General features: G+C 32.5%; 2 protein-coding genes across 3 annotated transcripts in view; both read right to left on the minus strand.

Moving 5' to 3' along the window:
- LOC147067865 (uncharacterized) overlaps positions 1-5,434 on the minus strand; it is a 114,832-nt gene extending 109,398 nt beyond the window's left edge. For both annotated transcript variants that reach the window (XM_085952566.1, XM_085952567.1), the window contains exon 1: positions 4,966-5,434. The gene's annotated coding sequence lies outside the window, so the exon portion shown is untranslated. The remainder of the gene's footprint in view (positions 1-4,965) is intronic.
- A 13,713-nt stretch (positions 5,435-19,147) lies between these two features.
- Positions 19,148-20,934, minus strand: part of Stacl (SH3 and cysteine-rich domain-containing protein) — a 324,840-nt gene continuing 323,053 nt past the window's right edge. Inside the window, exons 19-20 of the mRNA XM_085952491.1 lie at positions 19,880-20,113; positions 19,148-19,431 (exon numbers count right to left, since the gene is read on the minus strand). Of these exons, the coding sequence (XP_085808617.1) occupies positions 19,288-19,431; positions 19,880-20,113 (378 nt within the window). The 3' untranslated portion in view covers positions 19,148-19,287. The remainder of the gene's footprint in view (positions 19,432-19,879; positions 20,114-20,934) is intronic.

Raw genomic sequence — 20,934 nt, forward strand, 5'->3', positions numbered from 1 at the left:
GTAAGTAGGTAATAGGCGGGACCTAAAATATTAATCCACAAATTTAATAATGCTACAATTTCCAAACTAAGTACCTATAGCGTCAGAAACATGCATATCTAGTGGGATTCTGTATTACATGACAGAGAAAGTGTGCTTTACCAATTAAGCTAGCGTCTCGAGCAATATCCATGCCGTCTTTTCCGAACAACGACGCACCTGGAGTGTTTTAAATTCCATCAATAATGACATCTATAATATTTTTAAATCAAGATAATACTTAGGTAACATTGCTAACACGCAGGGCGTAGGCAGTGAAAGGGCAAGTTAAAAAAAATATGTTCAAATTATGAGTGTTTTGTTTTATCGGTTGTTTAATACCTACTGTCAAAATTTGTGCATTGATAATATTATACGATTGTTTTAGTATGAAAAAGTTAGGTATATATTATATGTCTATCAATGGCGTGCGGTCTATATATGCTGTGGATGAGGAGCATGCCAAAAAATGTATGCAATAATATTATGTGTATACCGGGCAATCAGATTGCTTATTTTATTTACTTAACTATATGTGACGTAACTAAATATAAGTAGGTACCTAGTTTTATTTGATAAATAAACGGGACCCACAAAGTTCAGGAGTGCTGATAATATTGTAAATACCTCATCGTACGACACTGAATAGTTTATCTATATTATACGTAAAACATTTCACCGTGGCACAGTTCGCTGTGAGCTTTCTTATCGGTATGCTATACATTCTCCGATTTTATTAGATTCAATATGAACATTAATTCAATTTTCATAGTTGATGTTGATAAAATTCATGAATTCAAGAATGAAAACCTAACCTTACCTAACAAAAATAATCCAGTGTATCGGCTATTTTCAAAATTTGTTTGCTGCTGGCTTCCTTCAAACAAGTGTAAACCGACAAGAACCGTGTTTTATTTAGACATGAATTTTATGTCAGTACTATACGACCCAAAGAGGTTGGACGGCCTTTGATATACGGTCATAATATATTTCCGATAAACATTTCACGGTGAAGTGTGATACGGCGAACTGCATACGTATAAGTTTCCGGACACGATATTATGCTATAAATATTGATATTATAATACATTAAGATGACAAAACGCCTCACTAAATAGTCAAATAAGGTTTTTCAATTCGTGGGGTAAAACAGGGTAAACTGGTGTATGGTATGCGAACATAATAATATTATGCAGACAGTACCTATTATACAAGATGGGAGAACTTTCTTCATTGGTGGATTGACGACGCATTTTAACCTAAGTAATTTAAACAACCCTTTCGAAGTTTCATTTAGAATTATTGTAGGTACTAAGTAGGTATAATATTTTATAATTATTTATTTATTTATTTAGACAAGAGTATTACGGCATTACAGCGATTGACCAATGCGCCATAATACATAATTAATAAAAAAAATATAAAAATTACTTACTTAATTACAAAATAATAACCAGTAAGTATAACAAGAAACTACAAAAGACAGTAGATAAGTATATACCTATGCTTATGTGGAGATATTAGAGTAAAATGATAAATACAGTTATAATTTCTTATTTAACACGTCCACAAACATGATTATGTAGTACTTATTCATTTATTGGCTAAAGTATAGGAATCAAGTAAGTACACATTCATTGTAGTTTGTAGTAAAGTTATGTACGTGAGTAGTTAGTAGATTTAACAAACAGAGTGATGGCTCGAATGAAATTGATATCACTTCCATCTCTACTTACAAAGATGATTGATGGATGATCTACAAATTTTACAAGATGAGTGTTATGAGTTATGAGCTGGGCTGTAATTATGTTGGTTTACTTCTTCGCAAGCAGTGGTGTTCTACTGTTAGATGTTTCTGAGTAATATTGTTTCACATGGAAAAAATAAATGCGCTTCAATAGAGGCGCGCATCTATATTTAGAGCGGAAGGAGAGTCCCCCTGTTCGCAAGCACGAGGGGTAACAGTGGAAGTGATGCATTATTGGGGACTTATCGGAGGGAAAAAATAAACGTGGGGCGCATTTACGGACGCGCGTATAATGTGGGGTGGCATCGCGAGCGCCGCGCGTAGTTGGTCTTTATGTTGAATTGAAATTAGTAAAACTTACAGTAAGAACATAGGATATTAGAAAACAATATTATGACGAGGAATGCATAATAACGCGATTTCGATCACCAACCAGGCACATACTAAACTTTGTATCTACCTACCGATATGATTTTAATAAAATGTAGGTAGGTACCTAGGCATCTAGCTTTAATTTTTTTTAAATTTACCCAATAATTTGTCGAAATAAACAACCAACAAGGACGAGCTAAAAAAAATTATCAAAGTGACTAAAATTCCACTATTAGGTACCCTTGTCTTCCTAATCTGTACATACTACCAGCTATAATCTGTATATATTAGAAGCATTTAATATGTGGTTCTAAAAGTGGATGTTGAGGGCTCGTAGACGGCCGAACGAGTTGACCGGTAGGTATATTGTAGCGATTAGGATTAGAGACAGACTCTCCTTAGTTTGTCTGCGCTGGGGTCTCCAGTTCTTCGGGCACATGGCTCGCATGAACCTGGGAAATATCTTTGGTGTTTGATCAATGAGAAGGTTCGATAGGACGAGGAAGCTCCCTACAGATGGATGGACCAAATCAAGATTTTCAAGGATTTTCAACTGGCAGACCCTGCTTGCTGCTAATGCTGCAACCCGACGGTCAAATATTGGGTGTGCGAACATCAGGACTCAACAAAAAAACATTATATAATAACGGAAAGAGTAGGTATATTCAACATAAGCTAACGAGACTATACCTATATAATTTTACATACTTATTATCTTATAAATTTTAAAATGAGTAGCTAGCAATATTCCAAACGTTTTCAACCCGAATTTGACCGGTCCTAATCGTTATTAAATTTTTTATGTTGATTACTTAAGTACTTACTTGTGAAGAAAATAAACCAATGGATATAGATGCAGACAAGAGTAGGTACCTACGCGATGCGATAGAAAGGACTCTAAGCATATGGAATGTGCAATGGGCGGAATGTCGCATGGCGAATGGACAAACGCTGGACAAATGCCGTCAATCAGTGGTATTTGTTTAAGGGTCACTTAACGACCATAAGGACGCCCTTAAATCCGTTGGATTATAAATATTTATTCTGCTATTTTCTAAGCAGTCTAAGCGCTGGGTAGGTGAACTTATAAAGTTCGGTGGGTGTACGTGGCGGTGTAGAACTAGGGACCGAGAAGAGTGGAGTGAGCTAGGGGTGACCTTAATTCAGCACTAGATCGACCCTGATGATGAAGTACTTAACATACTTGTTTTATTTTGATTACCTAATTTAGATATTTTAGTGTATCCGCCAACAATAAATTAACAGTTGTTAATGCCAATTAAGTACCCACAGTAGTCCCAGGTTCGAATACTTCTGGCAAACACATAATATATCGTCACTGTTCAGGCAGAAAACACTAATTCGAAAAAATGACATATTGAGATAGTTATACCAAAATGTTCCTTATTTCAAACTTTGCCGCCTGGAAACCTTCTTATATAAATAAACAGTCTTTATTTTAAAGTCTTCCTTTTTACGATTACTCAATAAACTCACATGATAGACCATATCAAACATTTTAACAACTTCAAAGTCAAATTACTCAAAACTAGTATTCTCCAGTTAAGGTGTTCTGCCAGAACAGAGACGATATTGTTTTTCATATAATGCTAATATCTATTTATCGTAAAAACAAAAATCTGTTAGTACAAAACCCCACTTTGTAGCAGCCATATCTTAGGATCGGACATGGTAAAAAAAAATGTACCTACAAACTTGTCAACTTTACATTAAATTAGAATATTATACCACTGCAAGTGCATGGTACCTACATTGTATTTTTTATGTTTTACTATTTCTAGGAATCAAACAATCAAACGGGTGACATTCGAGCTAGGAAACGTCTATCTCAGTTATATGGATATACAACAGCTGAATGATTACTTATATATTATATCCGCATTGACCCCATTAATAGTGTAGAATTGATAAAAGTAAGTCTTTTTACAAAAAAAATGTCAGCTCAATAAGTAAACAGAATGTTGAAATCGAGTTATGCGGTATCGCTGTGGAGAGGCGATGTGAAACCTTTGTAAGTTTGTGTGGAATGCGAGGCGACAGCTGCGCCAAAAACGAACGAACACATCGGACTCATATTATTACTTACCTATTTTACTTTCATAACAACCTTTTTGGAGCATTCATTATCTATCAATCAGAAAATTAAATACCTATATAATATACCTTTCAATATACAATACAAACCACCACGAGGCTAGTAGGTAGGTAGGTAAATAATATAATAAGACTCATCTATAAAAAAATACTGTATATTTGTCATTATTCTATAATGTGATTTTAAATATACAAGTAGGTATACGATTTACCTATAATAAAATAAATTCTATTTGAGCTTTTTACTCTATTAATTTCGGTTCTACGATACGAACTTATAATGTAACCATAGTCAATATTGTTATTATGCAGTGATACTTATTGCATTATCTTGGTAAGGTTGATATAGGTAGGTAAGTAATGTAGTGCCGATAATATTATTTTAGAGTATAAAATAATATGATTACTGGCAAATTCTTATGGAGAATGTTATGATTAGGTACACATTTTTTTCCTAAAATTTTGTTGGTACACGTACGAGTATTTCAAGTAGATTATTATAATATTAATAACATGATTTATTATTAAATTTAAACTTTGAACTGAATGATAATATGGAATGTTTACTTCGTAAATAATTACAGCGCTCAATCTGTCGGTATGTTGTACGATGTACACTACAATATCCAAAGGAATGTGTAAGTACAAATATAATAATAATATGGTAAGTAATAAGCTGTGATTTTATTTTGAACGGAATAATTTATGCTTACCTTGTAATTGTTAGACTTGTCAGTATTTTCAATCAGCGATGCACCATGACAATTTGTAATCGCAGATAAACAATTTATTGGCGGCACAAAATTATACGATAACAATCACAGTTCGGCCTTTATGATATTATTATCACTCGAGTGAACGAATGTTGGATTATCACTGGATGGAATGTGGTAAAGGTTTGAAGCAGAACCATTAACGTTTGTACACAATAGCACGAAATTCACGAATAATAACGGACAAAATGTATGCTCTGAAAAAAATCAATACACCGCGACGCGATGCGGGAACGACCGCATTCCGATAGACTTCGTTCCAAATTCAAAATATCAAAAGATACAGAACAGAAACGTTTCGCACTGGTCACGGAAATATTACGAACTACGATTGTTGTTTTAAATTGAATCAAAAATACCGACAATCACCTTAGCAGCGACCGTCCGCGATGAATATTGTTGATGAATTAATAGTATTTGACATTTGTGCCCAGCCTGCTGGCAATGGAATGCGAGGAATGTCAAATATTTTAGTGCTGCCATCTGCGAGTAAACATGTCAACTAGTGAGGCGGCGGGCTTACGCTGCACTGGCATGAACATTGTATGACCGCAATATTTGAATTCAATTAGCTGTTTAGCGATTAAATCGGTTATCAATTGAAAATTATATGTATTCAATAGATAATAAATGATTTCTGCTGTTAAAATTTATATTAGTTTATCTGGATAACGATAAATATTTATTTTATTTTCGTGTAAATCTTTACAACTCAGAATTGTACAGCTTAACCCGGCCTTATTTTCATACCATCGCACGGTAGAATTCTTCAGGGCTGTCAAGTAATCTTCCTTCACTTAGGTACTACGTGGTACCTACCTAATTGTTCACTTTGCGGTGTCCAAATTGTTTTTCTCATAGGTAGGTATACCAATTTTGTAAATTTGTCAACATTACTATTATTATAATATTATGTAGTATTAAAAAATCTCAAAAACTACCGACTGTAGGTACCTATGTGTTTTTATTAATTAAGATGAATTCTCTACCTACCTGAGGCACCTGCCGGAAAAATATGAAGCTTGCAATTTGAGATTTTTTTTTGATAATTTACAATTTTAACCACATTATTTTTTTTTTTATTATAAGTCAAAGTTAATAAAATAAAGAAAAAAGCATTTTATTTCTTACAAACAAAAAAAGTAAATGGCAGTGAATTGACTATAGGTATCTAATGTATATTATAACTTATAACCCACGATTAATTGTATTATTTAGTTTATATAATATTAATTATTATTATTTTTATATTTTTGTAAAATACACACATATATATATATATATATAGATTTTTATTTTGTATATAATACTACTTAATAAATAATGTTTATATATTAAACAGTGCTATGTAACGTTTATATTAGTATATATTTTTGTATTTGTAACTTAAATAATATTTGTAATGCTAAGATACTAGTTTGTTTGGTTTGTAAGAACCCCTCTTCGGGTGAAGGCCTCCTCCAAAGAAACAAATCCCACTGGACTCTATCTTTGGCTATTTGTAGCCAAATTGGGTCAAATATAAACTTATGTAAGTACAATTAACTTACAATTATACTTACAATTTTTAAAAAATGTTATAAAATGTGAATTTGTTAAAAGATCCCATCTTATTATTACATAATATTTTATGGTAATATCTATTATTAAAATTTAATTTATTAAGTTTTCTATAAGTATTGTAATGAAGCAATTTTTGAATAATTTATAGTTTTAATTATTTTATACCTATTTATTTAAAAAACGTCGATTTTTCTAAAAATAAAATAAATGTGTACTTTCTTAGATATAACTTGAAATCCTTTTTATTTATATCAAATCGAGCTTCAATGTTGGGAGTATTGGGACCATACCTAAATAAGATTTCGTATTTTTCGTATTTACCTACTCTTACACTAATAGATATTGTATTTCTTTGTTTTTTTAAATTTACCTACTTAATATTGTGAACTTCCTGAATTTGTAATTTGTAAAGATCACTATGTAATTGTAGGTAGGTACGTATCTAAGTAGGTATATATATATTTTTTTTAAATATTTTGAAAGTTGATGTTAACGCTTATTTTCCTACCTAACGTGACCAATAAACTGAACAAACTGCCTGGCTAGTGGCAACATGCATCTTCTTGAAGCCAATGATCGTCTGATTTTCCAGTAGGTAGGTACCTACTCACTTCAATTTTGTTGGTCATATAATAATATTATAAAACCATGTACCTATAATTAAATAAAAATAATAAAGGTATCTTAACACTTCATTGTTGTTACATATGTATTTCCGCTGTGTAGGTACCTATCATAATATTATTCTGGATCGTCAATACGTAGGTAGGTAATACTGGTAATAGGCTTCATAACTTAATATGTAGGTACATACTATTATAAATTAATGACAGGGCACTTAGGTATTTCCTACTTTTCATGAAAATTAGTAGGTAGATACTCAAAGCAATATGAATCGCGATTGACTTCCGACTACGAATTTTTTAGAAGTGAGAAATTTTCAGATTGCGACATGCGCGTCAGAAATTGCATTATGAATCACGTCAGTGTGTATTTATCTAATTTATTAAATCTGGTTGATATTGTAAAGAGTCTGGAACGTCAATATAAGAAACAATATTATTTTTAGTTTGATTGATTATCCACATTTTTTTAAATTAGAAAATAAGCCCAATACAATTCGTTTTATGCTTACAGTGAGAGAAGTCCGCAATCTTCTTAAAATGGAGATATTTTTTTGATCGCTTAGCTTAAAACTTATATTATGGGGTGTAAAGAAATTATAATTTCATTTTATCAAAGTTAATAAGATTTAAGGGGTATGAGATGGCATATTAATAAGGTTTGTTGTTCTCATTGACAGAGTTATTAATTTTACAAAGTTGGTAGTGAGCTTCATAAAAATTCTTCGCGAACAACGCGTTGCTGAGCTCTGTTCCGATCATTCAATTGAAAATTTTCAACTCGGATTTAGATTCGAGAGCTTTACTTGCTTTTCTGAATTGAATTGAAAAGATAAACGTGAGAATGTCAAAGAATGTAAAAGAAGAATGTCAACATTTTATCGTTTGAAGAAAGCCATCAAAGCTTACCTATGTATATATTGTTTTATGATCATGTATCACCGCATTCAATATTTTTTTTTGAATAATCTGCCCGTGGGATTTGCTCGTATAGCATACGATAAATAGGTATCATTACACAGTGGCGAAGGGTGGAGGTAGACTGCTAAGATCCGACATAAATACCATTAAAGTTTGTCAGTCAAACTATTTGTTTTTATTGAACTAAGACTACAGTGTGTAGAAAGACTTTGTTACTTTTTAAAATCTAATTCAACCCTGCCCAATCCAAGCCATAGAGATAATAATAGTCAAAACAATATTCGTTTATCGATAAAATATCTAAAATTATGCCACTAAACTATAAATAATTTTGTAGATAGAAGAATATTTTGTATCGATTATGGTTTTGTTAGGCAGAGTTTAATGCATTTAAAAAAAACTAACCAACAACATCTGTAATAATATGTATTCTTAATTTAACGAAAACCAATAAGTATGACTGAAAAGTATGTACCTACTATTTTTCGGATAGCCCATATCATAACTAAACTATTATGGTTTGGATTAGGCAGGGTTTAATTGAATTTTAAAAACTAACCAGTGTCAGCTGCAAATTGTATTCTCAGTTCAATTAAAACAAATACGTGTGACTAACAAAGTTTAGTTTGCACTATTTATGTTAAATTTTAACAGTTTACCGCCACCCCTCGCCGCTGCAATTGCAGTGTCTATGCGAGACATTACGTCAGTCGTCATCACAGCTTACGTCAAGAGGTTATAAATTTTCTAACAAAAATTACTACTTATTTTACTAAAAAATATAACAATATATGCACACACACATTCACAAAATAAAGGTATAGCGCAATTTAGGTCCATGGATGACTGCACAACTGTCTTCCAGGTTCTCTATCCCAAGCCCTACCTCTCTCCAGTATCCAGTCAGTCACACACATCGGTCACAGCGTCAAAGGTATCATAAAAGAAAATGTTATTTTCTCTATTTTGGAAAAAAATCTTACTTTTCGACTTTCCCCATTAATTTCGATAAAGATCGCAGAATGTAAGCGGTCTGTGAAATGAATACAGTCAAGGTTCGATGACGCAGAGGCCTTAGAAGCAAAGTGATGTTGGATTCATGCACTGTCGATCAAGCGTTGGTAATAACACTGCGCTCATCTGCCTCTACCATCTTCAGATATGCTCCTATGCCCTTATATCTACCAACTAACTACTCATTAAATTTTATTTTTATGCCATCATTAGTAAGTGTACGTACCTACCTATTTACTCGTCGTGAACAGTTTGCAGTGTTGTTATGATATAAGGCAGTTGGTGGCGCTTTTCGCAAGTGGACTGTATTATTGGAATGATGCTGGGAATTCCGGGTATAGGGGAGGGGGGTGATGTACAAGAATACCAGGCACTGACCTTTTGATGTAATGAGGGCTAGCGCGCACTGGCATGGGTCCCGGGTCATACACTCACGCACTTGGTACACAATTTATGGATGATAATGATTTGTATGTATGAATGTCTTACGGATATGTTTTGAGTTAGCTTTGAATGACTCTGTATAACGCGATGCGACAACACACACCGCTATTCTCTCGAGCTGATTGACGCGCAACGGCTGACTTGAAGTTACTCCTGAATTTTCTGTATTTTCAATTGAATTACTAGCGACGGTAAGCTATCAGAAGCCCGCTCACGTCCGCTATATCGATCGAACTGAATGTTCTTTGCAACACGGTCTCTCATGACCCGTAATTGCTATTTGATTGTCTGGTGACAATAACACTGGGATTTGAGAGAGGTGGGAAGTAAGGATGGACAATCGCTCACAATCGGCGCAACCAGCAGTAAAGGTGATTTTTTAAAAATTCTTGTTTCCTGCGGGTCTTCTGCTGATCTGTAATTTCAGCGTATTTTGACAAATAAATGCAGTGACTTCTAGTAGTTTATCTGTTTCTGCATTTAAATTAAGGGGGATCACATCAAAAGTTGCGATTTCATAGGGCCATCTGGTACCCGAAATACGAAGCATACCTATACGTCAAATTATATTATAATCTAATTCCCATTATATACCAATACAAATTAATCTTCGAGCCATCTTAACTAGACGTCACTGTAATTATAAAAAATCTAAAAACCGATGTTATAATTATAGTTATCATTTACAGGACATAGACCAGGGTTTCCCAAACTATGTTCCGCGGAACACCAGTGTTCCGCCGAACCTGAATAGGTGTTCCGCGACCATTTGGAAAGGTTTTATACACTGCAACACATTTAAAGATTTTTCACTAAGTAGAAGTAAAATAAGTAAAACTAAAATAATTAAAGAATCTACTTCATATTGAAAGGCGAGTGATGATCAATCTCCACTGATGTTTATGATGTCAAGTATCTAGATAGGTCATGGCTCCTACAAGGGGGGGGGGGGGGGGGGGGGGGGGGGGCTGACAGGCCTCTAGCCTGGGGGGCTGGGCTTACGGGGGGCCCGGCGTGAGAGATCGACCAGACAAGTGAGATAAACACACATCACAAACATGCACTAATAGTAAAAAAAGAAAATAATAAAAACATTTAATAATATATGGTTTTGCCACACTTTTCCATAATTGTGCATATCAACATAAAAGTGGGTGTATTAATACAAAAAATCGCTAAAAATACCCTTAATTTTACCTCGAACATCATTTGGGATATGCAACTGTAGATCATCACATTGCCTTTAACCTTAGCGATAAGTAGGGGGCCCGCCAAAGATCCTAACCTGGGGGCCCGCTTCGGGATGTGGGGTCCATGATCTAGGTATAGACGGAGGACCATCTTTTCTCGTGCGCATGAAAAAGATGGGGTGTATTGTTTTTAACTGACCGGCTGACAAGTCTTGTCAGTTTAACGACAGTTGCCAAAATTGGCATAACGGTTAGCTGCGCTAATAAATAACCTACAAAATAAACTAAGTGTTCCATTGCAGAAAAAGTTTGGGAAACCCGGATTTAGACAATGGTAGGTAAGTATATATTTTTTTTGCATTTAATTTTCTTTATATTTTGTAATATTATTATAAAAATGTACGTTGATCACAGATCTTATCTTTCCCGAACATTATTCCTAAATATCGACGAGTCATACCTGTCTTGGGTATTTCTCACAATATCAACTTACTGTGGGATTCCGCCTTTAGTATTCAGTTGACCCATTGTTAATATCCCATGATTGCTCATAACTTAAAGTCATGTAAATTCAGTCAAAGTACACTAGGCATGGCAGTAGCGAAGGGTGGAGGTAGGCTGCTATGATCCTACATAAAAATAGTGTATACTAAACTTTGTCAGTCGAACGTATTTGTTTTCATTGAACTAAGACTACAGTGTGTAGCTAGTGTTTGTTAGTTTTTAAAATTCAATTAAGCCATGCCTAAACCAAGTCACATTACATAATAGTCAAAGAATATTTTATAGACAGCAGAATATTTTTTATCGATTATGGTTTGGTCAAGATAGATAGAGCCTAATGAATTTTAAAAGTACTAACCAACAATATGTACTCTGAATTCAACAAAAACAAATAAGTAGGTATGACTGAAAAAGTTGCACTATTTTGTTGCACTATTTTGCCCATAGCATACCTAAACAATTGTTGGTTTAGGCAGGGCTTAAGTGAATTTTAAAAACTAACTAGCAACATCTGCAAATTTCATTATTAGTTCAATGAAAACAAATAAGTACGACTGACAAAGTTTAGTGTGCATTATTTATGCCTAATATTGATAGCCTACCTCCACCCCTCGCCGCTGGTGCATAGCAACCTTAGTCTGCGGTAATTGCTGCTGAAATATTTCCAGTCATAAAAAACACTGATGCTTCAAATCAAAACGTAGCGTCTTCGCGCTTCAGTGCTTCAGTGAGTATTAAAAGGCCAATAGTTAAAATTTGTCGTTATTAAGTATGGCTCCTTTAGCATAGGGGACTATGTGCGTGGGCGCGAAACCCGAGAGATGCAGGCTCGATTCCTGCGGGCTGTCTTATTGTTTTCAAAAAGTTTTTTTCTATTGGTTATAATATAAGTGTTTTCAAAATTATGTATGTGAAATAAAATACATTTATTATTTTAAAATATTTTTTAATTTGGTGCAGTTTACAATACATATAAGGTATAGTTAGTTGTTCACATCGTTAGGGTAGTACTTTTGTCTGACTACCATTAATACATTATTATTTATCTTTTCATTTATTTAGGTGCGTATGATTATACGTAGATGCATAGTGTACATGTAATTTTTTTAATATATTATTTATAAATACAACAAATTTATTCTCGGGTAATATATTCTCTTAAAATACATATAAAATGCTCTCAACCGACATTAAATGCATTACAATCATTAATAATATTATACCTAATAATAACGTATTGTTTAAGGTAAGTAGTAAACGCTAATTTTTATCTTTTCATCCAAAAATCGTCTTCACTAATTTCATAATAGTTACATAACCCCGGGATATCACATTTTCAAAATACTGTTCCTTTATCTAGTCATGGGAAAAAGAAGAAAAAACTGGTGTTCATTTTAATGATAGATATTGTTACAATCGAGTGTACGTAGTTAAGTACCCATCTAGAATGAATAATGTTAATTGTTTTTTTTAAGTACTATGCAAATATTTGGGTCTAATGATATCGTGAATATTGACACACCCTACACAGAATCATAAATTATATTTTAATTTTGAATCTGTTTAATAATATATTTTTACTTATTAAATACCTATGTATTGAATATTCACCACAAATAGACAAGTATTATCAATAAACATCGACTGACTGTGCAGGGGTGTGTTATTAAAATGCATGTGATTATTTTAAAGTGAAAACGTAAACAATAACTGAGGAGGTAGACAGAAGAGGCCTAGTTTTCTTTTTTATTTTCTCGATCCCTTCTTTACTGCGTCACCAAAAATAGTTTCAATTTGGTAGCTACAACAGGTGGCGCTAGTGTTCAAAGTGTACACATATTAATGCGTATTATTTTCGAGTTTTTAGTAAAAATTATGGTTCAATAATTAGGCCCCTATTCTATCCAGCTCTTCGATTATTAGATATATCTTACCTGGAAACTAGCGCTGTATTTAAATCTTGCAAAAAAATAACAGCTTGCAATAAACTATAAACTATAACATGTAAATATATAATATTTTACGTAATTATACATAATTTAAAGTTGCAACAAAAAGTTAGACTTTGCCCAACATTTTTTCGTAGCAAAAAAATAAATATTTTAAACATAACTTAAATAATCACAGATATATTATAGCCTATGGAAAATATTTTAGTTAAACAATTTTGTAGATATTAAATTAATTGTATTTTAAGGGGTAAGTAAGAACTTAATGGGTTTTGTTATATTTTAAAACGTTTCGCATAATTTATCGTTATAGGTGGACAATCAAAAATATTTTCTACTCAAAATTATAATAATTTATTAATGCAAGCCAATTTTAAATAACAAAATTTGCTGTGGTTGCCAACAAAATGAAATACTTTATGTCCAGAATACTTTTTTGCCTGACAATGGAGGAACCATAATCATCTTTCAAATATAATACATTTAGTTTGAAAAAATCAACAGCCATATTAAATATAATTTAAAATAACATTTATACATTAGAATAATTTTTATAAGCACCCTCGACCATTTTTTTTCATTCCAATATTAAAAGTAAACCTATATAAGTAAATACATAGTATCCATTAATCTATATAAAATATTCCATTGCAACAGAATGGCACTGTGATTTACAAAATAAGCTTTATTAATTTATTACTTTTACAATAGGTTGGAGATATGGCAAATGATCTTAATAATATATATAATAACTATTCACAATAAGACATGTTAATTAATAAAATTTTCCACGCAGCATGCATTTTTGATAGGGTGCAGTAGAAAGAAAACACAATAATTTGCAACTTTTGATGTGGACTCGTAGTGTAGGCACACAAAAAATTGTGTTTTGCATAATCTATTATAACATACAAAACGTATTTATATTATTTTACAAGGTGTTGAGAGGACGGATAAAAAGACTGTACCCAATATTATCAGCGAATGAGCAATACTTTTGCTTTTGGCGCCAAATTGGTATTCAATATATCGTAAAATAATTTTGATAATATAATTGTATTACAAGTACGGTAATATTAGAATATTTATCTTTATATTTTTAGTGGGGAGGGTTGATAGTAATACAATATTTTTAAAGGAGAACAATTTACCTATGACATTTTTAACCGTTTCATTAATGACGGTACCTAATATGTATATAAATATTACGAAGATGATAGAAAAAAATAACAAGGGATATTAATTGATCATTTTGTTACTGACATATATTTTACCATACATAATAATAATCCATTAAGTGAAATGCTTTATGGGGGATCTGTACAAATTGAACTTGCCACAAGAAATAATACAATTTCGGTGGTCTCGAATAAAAATAACTAAAGTTTACATTATGAATTAAAATATACACTATATAAAATAAGTCACCACACTATTGTTTATGAAGGAGATATCTTAGGAGAGTAGAAAAAACTACAGATTCTTTCGAAACGTTCTGTTCCTTGCTACGGTGATAAGAATACATAATTCAATTTAATGCTATTTTTATTCATCCTTTTTTTCTTGAATCTAGAATATCCACGATGTTAAGAGTCATTGTATTAGTTTGATAATACAAACGCTTCTTGCTCTAATTGTAATACATAGTAAATAACTACGAGAGATAGATTATTTTTGATACTTTTATGAGATTTCAAATTGATAAGAATTATTATTGAAATAATAAAACTGCGATTGACACATTAGACAGACAGAATTAAAAAGATATATTATAATCTGTAGCATTCATAGTTCTAAATTTCGGAATTAAGTAGATATTAATCCCGGATAGAATTTTTAATCATGACAAAATCTACTAATCCACACATTTAGAAGTACTCTCTTGAGTGATGATTTGGCTTTTAAGAAGCTTTATAATTATGTATCTATACTATTTTCGATACGCTCAAAAGATATGAGATGAATATAGTTTTTTTTTCTGAAATTTTAGGATTTTTTTAATAAACCACCTGCTTTCTTTAAAGTATACTTCTTTAGATGCCAAAATTATAGCAAAATTTATCCCGAAATCGATTGGGATCCCGGGATTGCCAACCCTAGTTATCAATACGATGAATTAAAAATAATATAAGTATTAAAATTTATAATATCATTTTAATTGCTGATTACTATTCTGACAATATTGTAAATATCGTCTAGATCAGGCCTGGGCAAACTTTTTTGGATGAAGGGCCACATTAGGAATATAAAATCAACGGCGGGCCGCAAGTCAAATACTATTTTTGGACATACATTATTTATTATCGTGAAAAAAGAATTTTGACATAAAAAATGATTGTCTAATAGCCAACAATTTAATGAGAAGAATAAAACTGTTTACATTTAAAAAAATTTAAAGTGATAATTTTGACGTGACGGGTGGTATGTGAGATGCAAGGGGGTCGTTGCATCATTCCGCACCCCTATCGCTTTCACATTGGATCGGTCCAGTTCGCGCGTAATTTCAAATTCTATAATAGTTTCAACAAAACCAGAGGTGATAAAACAATTTCAACAAGTTGACAAATTCTTCCAAATTTTATTTTTAAAAATGTAGAAAAAAGTAAACTTTTTTCAGAAATACGATTAAAGCTCGCGGGCCCCACAGAGATACTTGGTGGGCCGTTGTTTGCCCAGGTCTGGTCTAGATCGATAATAATATAAGAGTTATGCGTATTGAATATGACCATGTGTTTCTGGCCAGAATTACCTCAATGAGTAGGTATCTATTATAGGTATTGATATATATTTTTATATGTACCTATACCAATCTCAATATGATCGAATAGAGGAAAGCTTACATATAAATAAATGCGTTTAATATTATGTCTAAAATACGTATACATAGGTAAGTACTTAAATAATGTCAGCCAGTTATGAATTATAAGAATATTTCATAAGGTCATATGGTAGGCAATATTCGGTCCCGATATAGTATGTACTATATTACAATGATTCAAATAGACTATAACATAAAATACTCATGTATTATCGTAACTCCTTAACAATTATGTATTAGAACACCATTAATAATATATTTATAAGACAACACTTTATATACCTATTATTTTAAATAAAAAACAATGAAAAGGTTATTTAAAAAATTAATTTGCGATCATCGAGGCCATACACAAATCAAAATTTTGCGGTCGATATGAGCTGCAAAACGCAGTCACGTATCTGGTTGGTATAAAATATTATCTAATTCTCTATGGCATCTTATACGAGCTTTGCTCGAGCATCAGGCCTGTATGGAGACGACAGTAACGACCGTGTATTGTGGTCGATAATATGATATTGGGTATGATTTAAGAATGAAAAGTTAATAATATAATTTTTTATAGTCTTAGAAATATACCAATTGAAAAAATCTTTGACTCAGTGGGAATCGACCCCATATCTATCGCATTCTGAGCGAGAGCTTAAGAGAGAAAGAGAGCTAATATTATTGAAGTCTTACTTTTACGAATGCCTCGATCCAAGATCTTTTCAATGATATTCTAATAGGCATGTTTTTGTTGCTGTATAATATGAGAAAATTAATTATTGTAAAACTGAATTCTAGGAATGAGAAATTCCACTCAATACTACGGCTATGAGAAATGAATACAGTAATACGAGTAAATATATTTTATTTACTGATTATGAACACTAAATTAAATTTAAAGTGTTCTTCTTACAGGTGACTACACCAGCTTATCAAAATCATGGAAAACGGTAGTAAATGGTACTTTTTTTGATAAATTAAATACTGAACTGTCTCATAGTATTAACCTGAATGTGAGAAAGTATTTACATAAAGTATCTAATAGTAACAATTATTATATTTCTCATAATTCTATGCATAATAATAATATGAATAGGTAGATAACTAACTATTTTAGCTAAAAATATGTATTTTATATAATTATCCCGGTATAATTTTAAGATTGTTAACATTGATGTTTTGAAAAAATGAACATTAGGTAACTTTTATTACCTACTATTTTCTAGTTAATTAGTTCTACTATAGTTTAGATTATAGATCGTTCAGCGCTATGGGTATTTTACATATATTAATCCAAATAAAAAAAACAATATTTAATCTGTGGATGACTTAAAAATAATAAATATAATATTATAGCCTCTAACAATATATATTCCATTGTCGATTCAAAAATAAATCTATGATATCGAACGAACCATCTTATTAAAAATTCATCAACCGATCGTAGTACCTACTAATAGACTTTTTTAAAATAAAAAACTTACGCATTAGCCCAAAACAATGCCTTAAAGCCATTTAGGAATCACATTTCTATTTTTAAGTAAAAAATTCATATCAAAATTATCATGAATAAAATTCTTAATACGGAATAGAATATGTATTACTTATGTGTTAGTCATGTGATTCAAATAATTCATACCATTCTTTTAAATAACAATTAAAAATATGTTATAAAATTTATAATTAGGATATCCCAGTGTTATAAAATGGACAATATGTCATTTCAGGGAATTGGTATACCTACCTAATAGATAGCCATTAATTAATTAATTTCATTTCCAATTGGTAATAAATAATATTCATTTAATGAAAACATAGTTAAGTAGGTACAAAAGCTTGGATTTAATTTCATAATAAATATTTATATTGATCTGGAGTCTCCAATTATTCAATAAATAATATTATGTAGGTAGTACCTACATTTAATTTTAACGTGACACTCAAATTTAGCATTGCTGACTCTATTTCCCTCTATTTAATCAGACTTTATAAATTCCTTCACGGTAAATGCAGTCGTTAGATAAATCAGGTTTAAGCAAGAATTTCCACTTCAATGAACCATTCGATTAGAATAATGCAAAAGTACAGTTTATTCTTTGGCCGCATGAAGTCCGCGAATATCTACATTTGTAGTAATGTGCAATTACAAGTTAAAAACATATTAAGTAATGATAAACAGTGACTGAAATAATGATAAAATAATATAAAGTATTGCTTGACAAATTAAATCGACGCGACATGCATAGCTTGTGCATATTTATAGCTTTTCAGTCCTGTTTAAAATACGTTTTTCCAAAAATTCGAACACCTAAATAGATATTGGGTAAAAATCAGACACAGTAATGATATCAATGTCTCATAAAAAGTAGAGGTCTCTCGTGAGAGTTAACTTTAGATCTATTCACGTACTTTCTCGGGGTACCGCCGTACGCTCCGGGAGTATAAACCGGAGAAATTTTAAGTCCATTCTTATTTGGAATAATTTCGAAAGCAGCGCCCTGCTCGAAGTCATCGGGGTCGGTTTGATAACCCATGAGAAGCGGCCTCTCTTGGGAGTTTGATATTTTTCTATTTCCAATAAAATTAGCCATCCTTTTTGGAGTAGGGAAATTCAGTCCGAGGGGTCGTGCTGAAGAAAGCATGGGTAGTTTTTTCAAATTCTTTCGCCCTCTGCACCTGTCCAGAATATCTCGTGCGCTTGGGGAAATATGATCCGAGCTTTTGATGGATTCATTTCTGCTGACACTCGCGTTGGAGTGAGCCAACTCACGGTCATTATGGTTGGAGAGCATGTCACTTCGCATAGGAGTGTTTGATCCGAAATATGCTTTCAGAAGACCATCGGCTCCGCAGAAAGTGTTCAAGTTTCCTGAATTGAAAGCGTATGGTCTATGTAAGTTTACATTTTGAACGTACGTGAAATTTGTAACTCTTTGATAATTAAGGTAGCTCTTATTAGGGTTATATTTTTCTGGTGTATTCTGATGGTAGTGTTGCGATTGATATTTGTAAGTCTGCATCGAAGCGTGATGCGTAGCGATAGGGTTAGAATGTTTCAAGTTCCGGTATACGTTATCGGACATTTTGTAAGAAGAAGACGAATGCGAGGCTATCTCGGAAGTTGGAGTATGTTGGCACGAGATCTTGCAGTCGTCCGCATCGAAGGAGTTGCTGTCAATTGAAGCCGTTGCACGGAAGGGACTCGAGTCACGGTCAGTCGTAATAGAGTAGTCGTGATCTCCGTCGTGTCACACTTCCTGAAGAAATTTGAGCGGGCAGACTCCCTGGCGGTTGTCACCGGACCTGATCATCACCATTCCGTCGACTTCCTCGCCTACTTGGATCACGATTTGGTCTCTCAGCAACATGAGCCCGTTGTCCCCATCGGAAACCTTTAAAATCATGAACATAACATGAAATAAATATAGCATATAATATACGTGATTTAAACATATATGCAAAAGTTACAAAAATAAAATTAGAAACTATGGAAATAGAGTATTCATTTTAAAGAATAACTTCGTAAGTATATGACGTAATCAATAAAATAAATAATGAGTACGTTAATGGATAGGTACATAACAAGAGATGTACGCTTTTCTATGATGGTATAATTTGGTGGTTTGGTGAGGAAATACAATCCAAGTATTTTTCGTCTTGCTAAGGTCTCTTTCACACACACGTTTTTAGCAGCTCATTTACCTTTTCACTAAGGGACTAGGCATACGCGCTGCTGATGTTCGTTTGAAACTTCACTAAAAAGGCACGTCCACGAAATATAATAAACCCTCATACTCTGTCAGACAATACTCTATTAAGTTATGTATAATGTTTAGTGACCTGCAGATTGTGTGTGACTTGCAGAGGCCTTTCTCCAGCTTGCAGCTTGGTGCAATACTTGGAAGGGAAGTATCCTACTCTCCCGAGGCATTTCCCCTTCCACCAGTCCTGATCCGAGGTATCGATTACCGTCACCTTGTACCCTGCCTTCAGATCCAACTCATCTTGGTGACGGGAGTTGAAGTTGTATAGGATTACGTACAGGTTTGTTGGTAAAAGACGATGCGGTTTTTGCTGTAAGAATAATAGTGACAGTTTAGACAGTTAACTTATTGTAACAATTAACTGCCTAAATACATAAATAGATGTATCTATAGTCTATGCATAAATTTGATAAACTACCGTCGATAGCCGCATTGTGTATAGAATAGCTTCGCTGATGTGGAAGCTATTTGAATACTTCACTTATTACAAGAAATTAACGAGGGCATGTGATCATCAATTCTGGAAAACTATAATATAGGTAATTTGACCTATTTTACATCTGTTGATTACAAAAATAGAGAAAAATAAACAAAACGTATATTTTTATAGTCTTCGTGGTGTTACAATCAAAATGTTATTCACTAGATAACAAATGTTATTATGTGATTTAATGTAATGAATAGTATTCTGTTGTAAAATGGTATTCTATCAAAGATGTTAAGACAATATTTTTCTATAGAGATGGAGTCTAAATGTACGAAAATGAAGCAGGAAAAAGGAATTTTGTTCTACTGATTTATTTCTTTATGCAGAACAGTATATAGGTATTACATTAAAATGGCATCTATAAATTAATTTTCGGGCCAGCCAAAAACTTTCATGGAAAAGTTTAAAAATGTCATTCTGACATTTTCATATTGATTTCTATAGCAACTCGCGTATATAACAATTTAGTTGCTAGGACCTCAGCAATCAGCAGTTAGTAGTCTTTTGCGTCAATGTTTTTGATAATGCTGTGTAATACTGCTGGTTGCTAAGGAGGTCCTAGCAACTAAATTAATGTTATATGCGCGAGTTGCTATGGAAGTCATTCTGACATTTCAGTTTTTCTATGAGAGGTGGCTGGCCCG

Source organism: Rhyacophila brunnea, unplaced genomic scaffold (assembly GCF_057557595.1).
Source record: "Rhyacophila brunnea isolate RB1 unplaced genomic scaffold, BYU_Rbru_1.0 scaffold_3, whole genome shotgun sequence".
Lineage (NCBI taxonomy): Eukaryota > Metazoa > Arthropoda > Insecta > Trichoptera > Rhyacophilidae > Rhyacophila > Rhyacophila brunnea.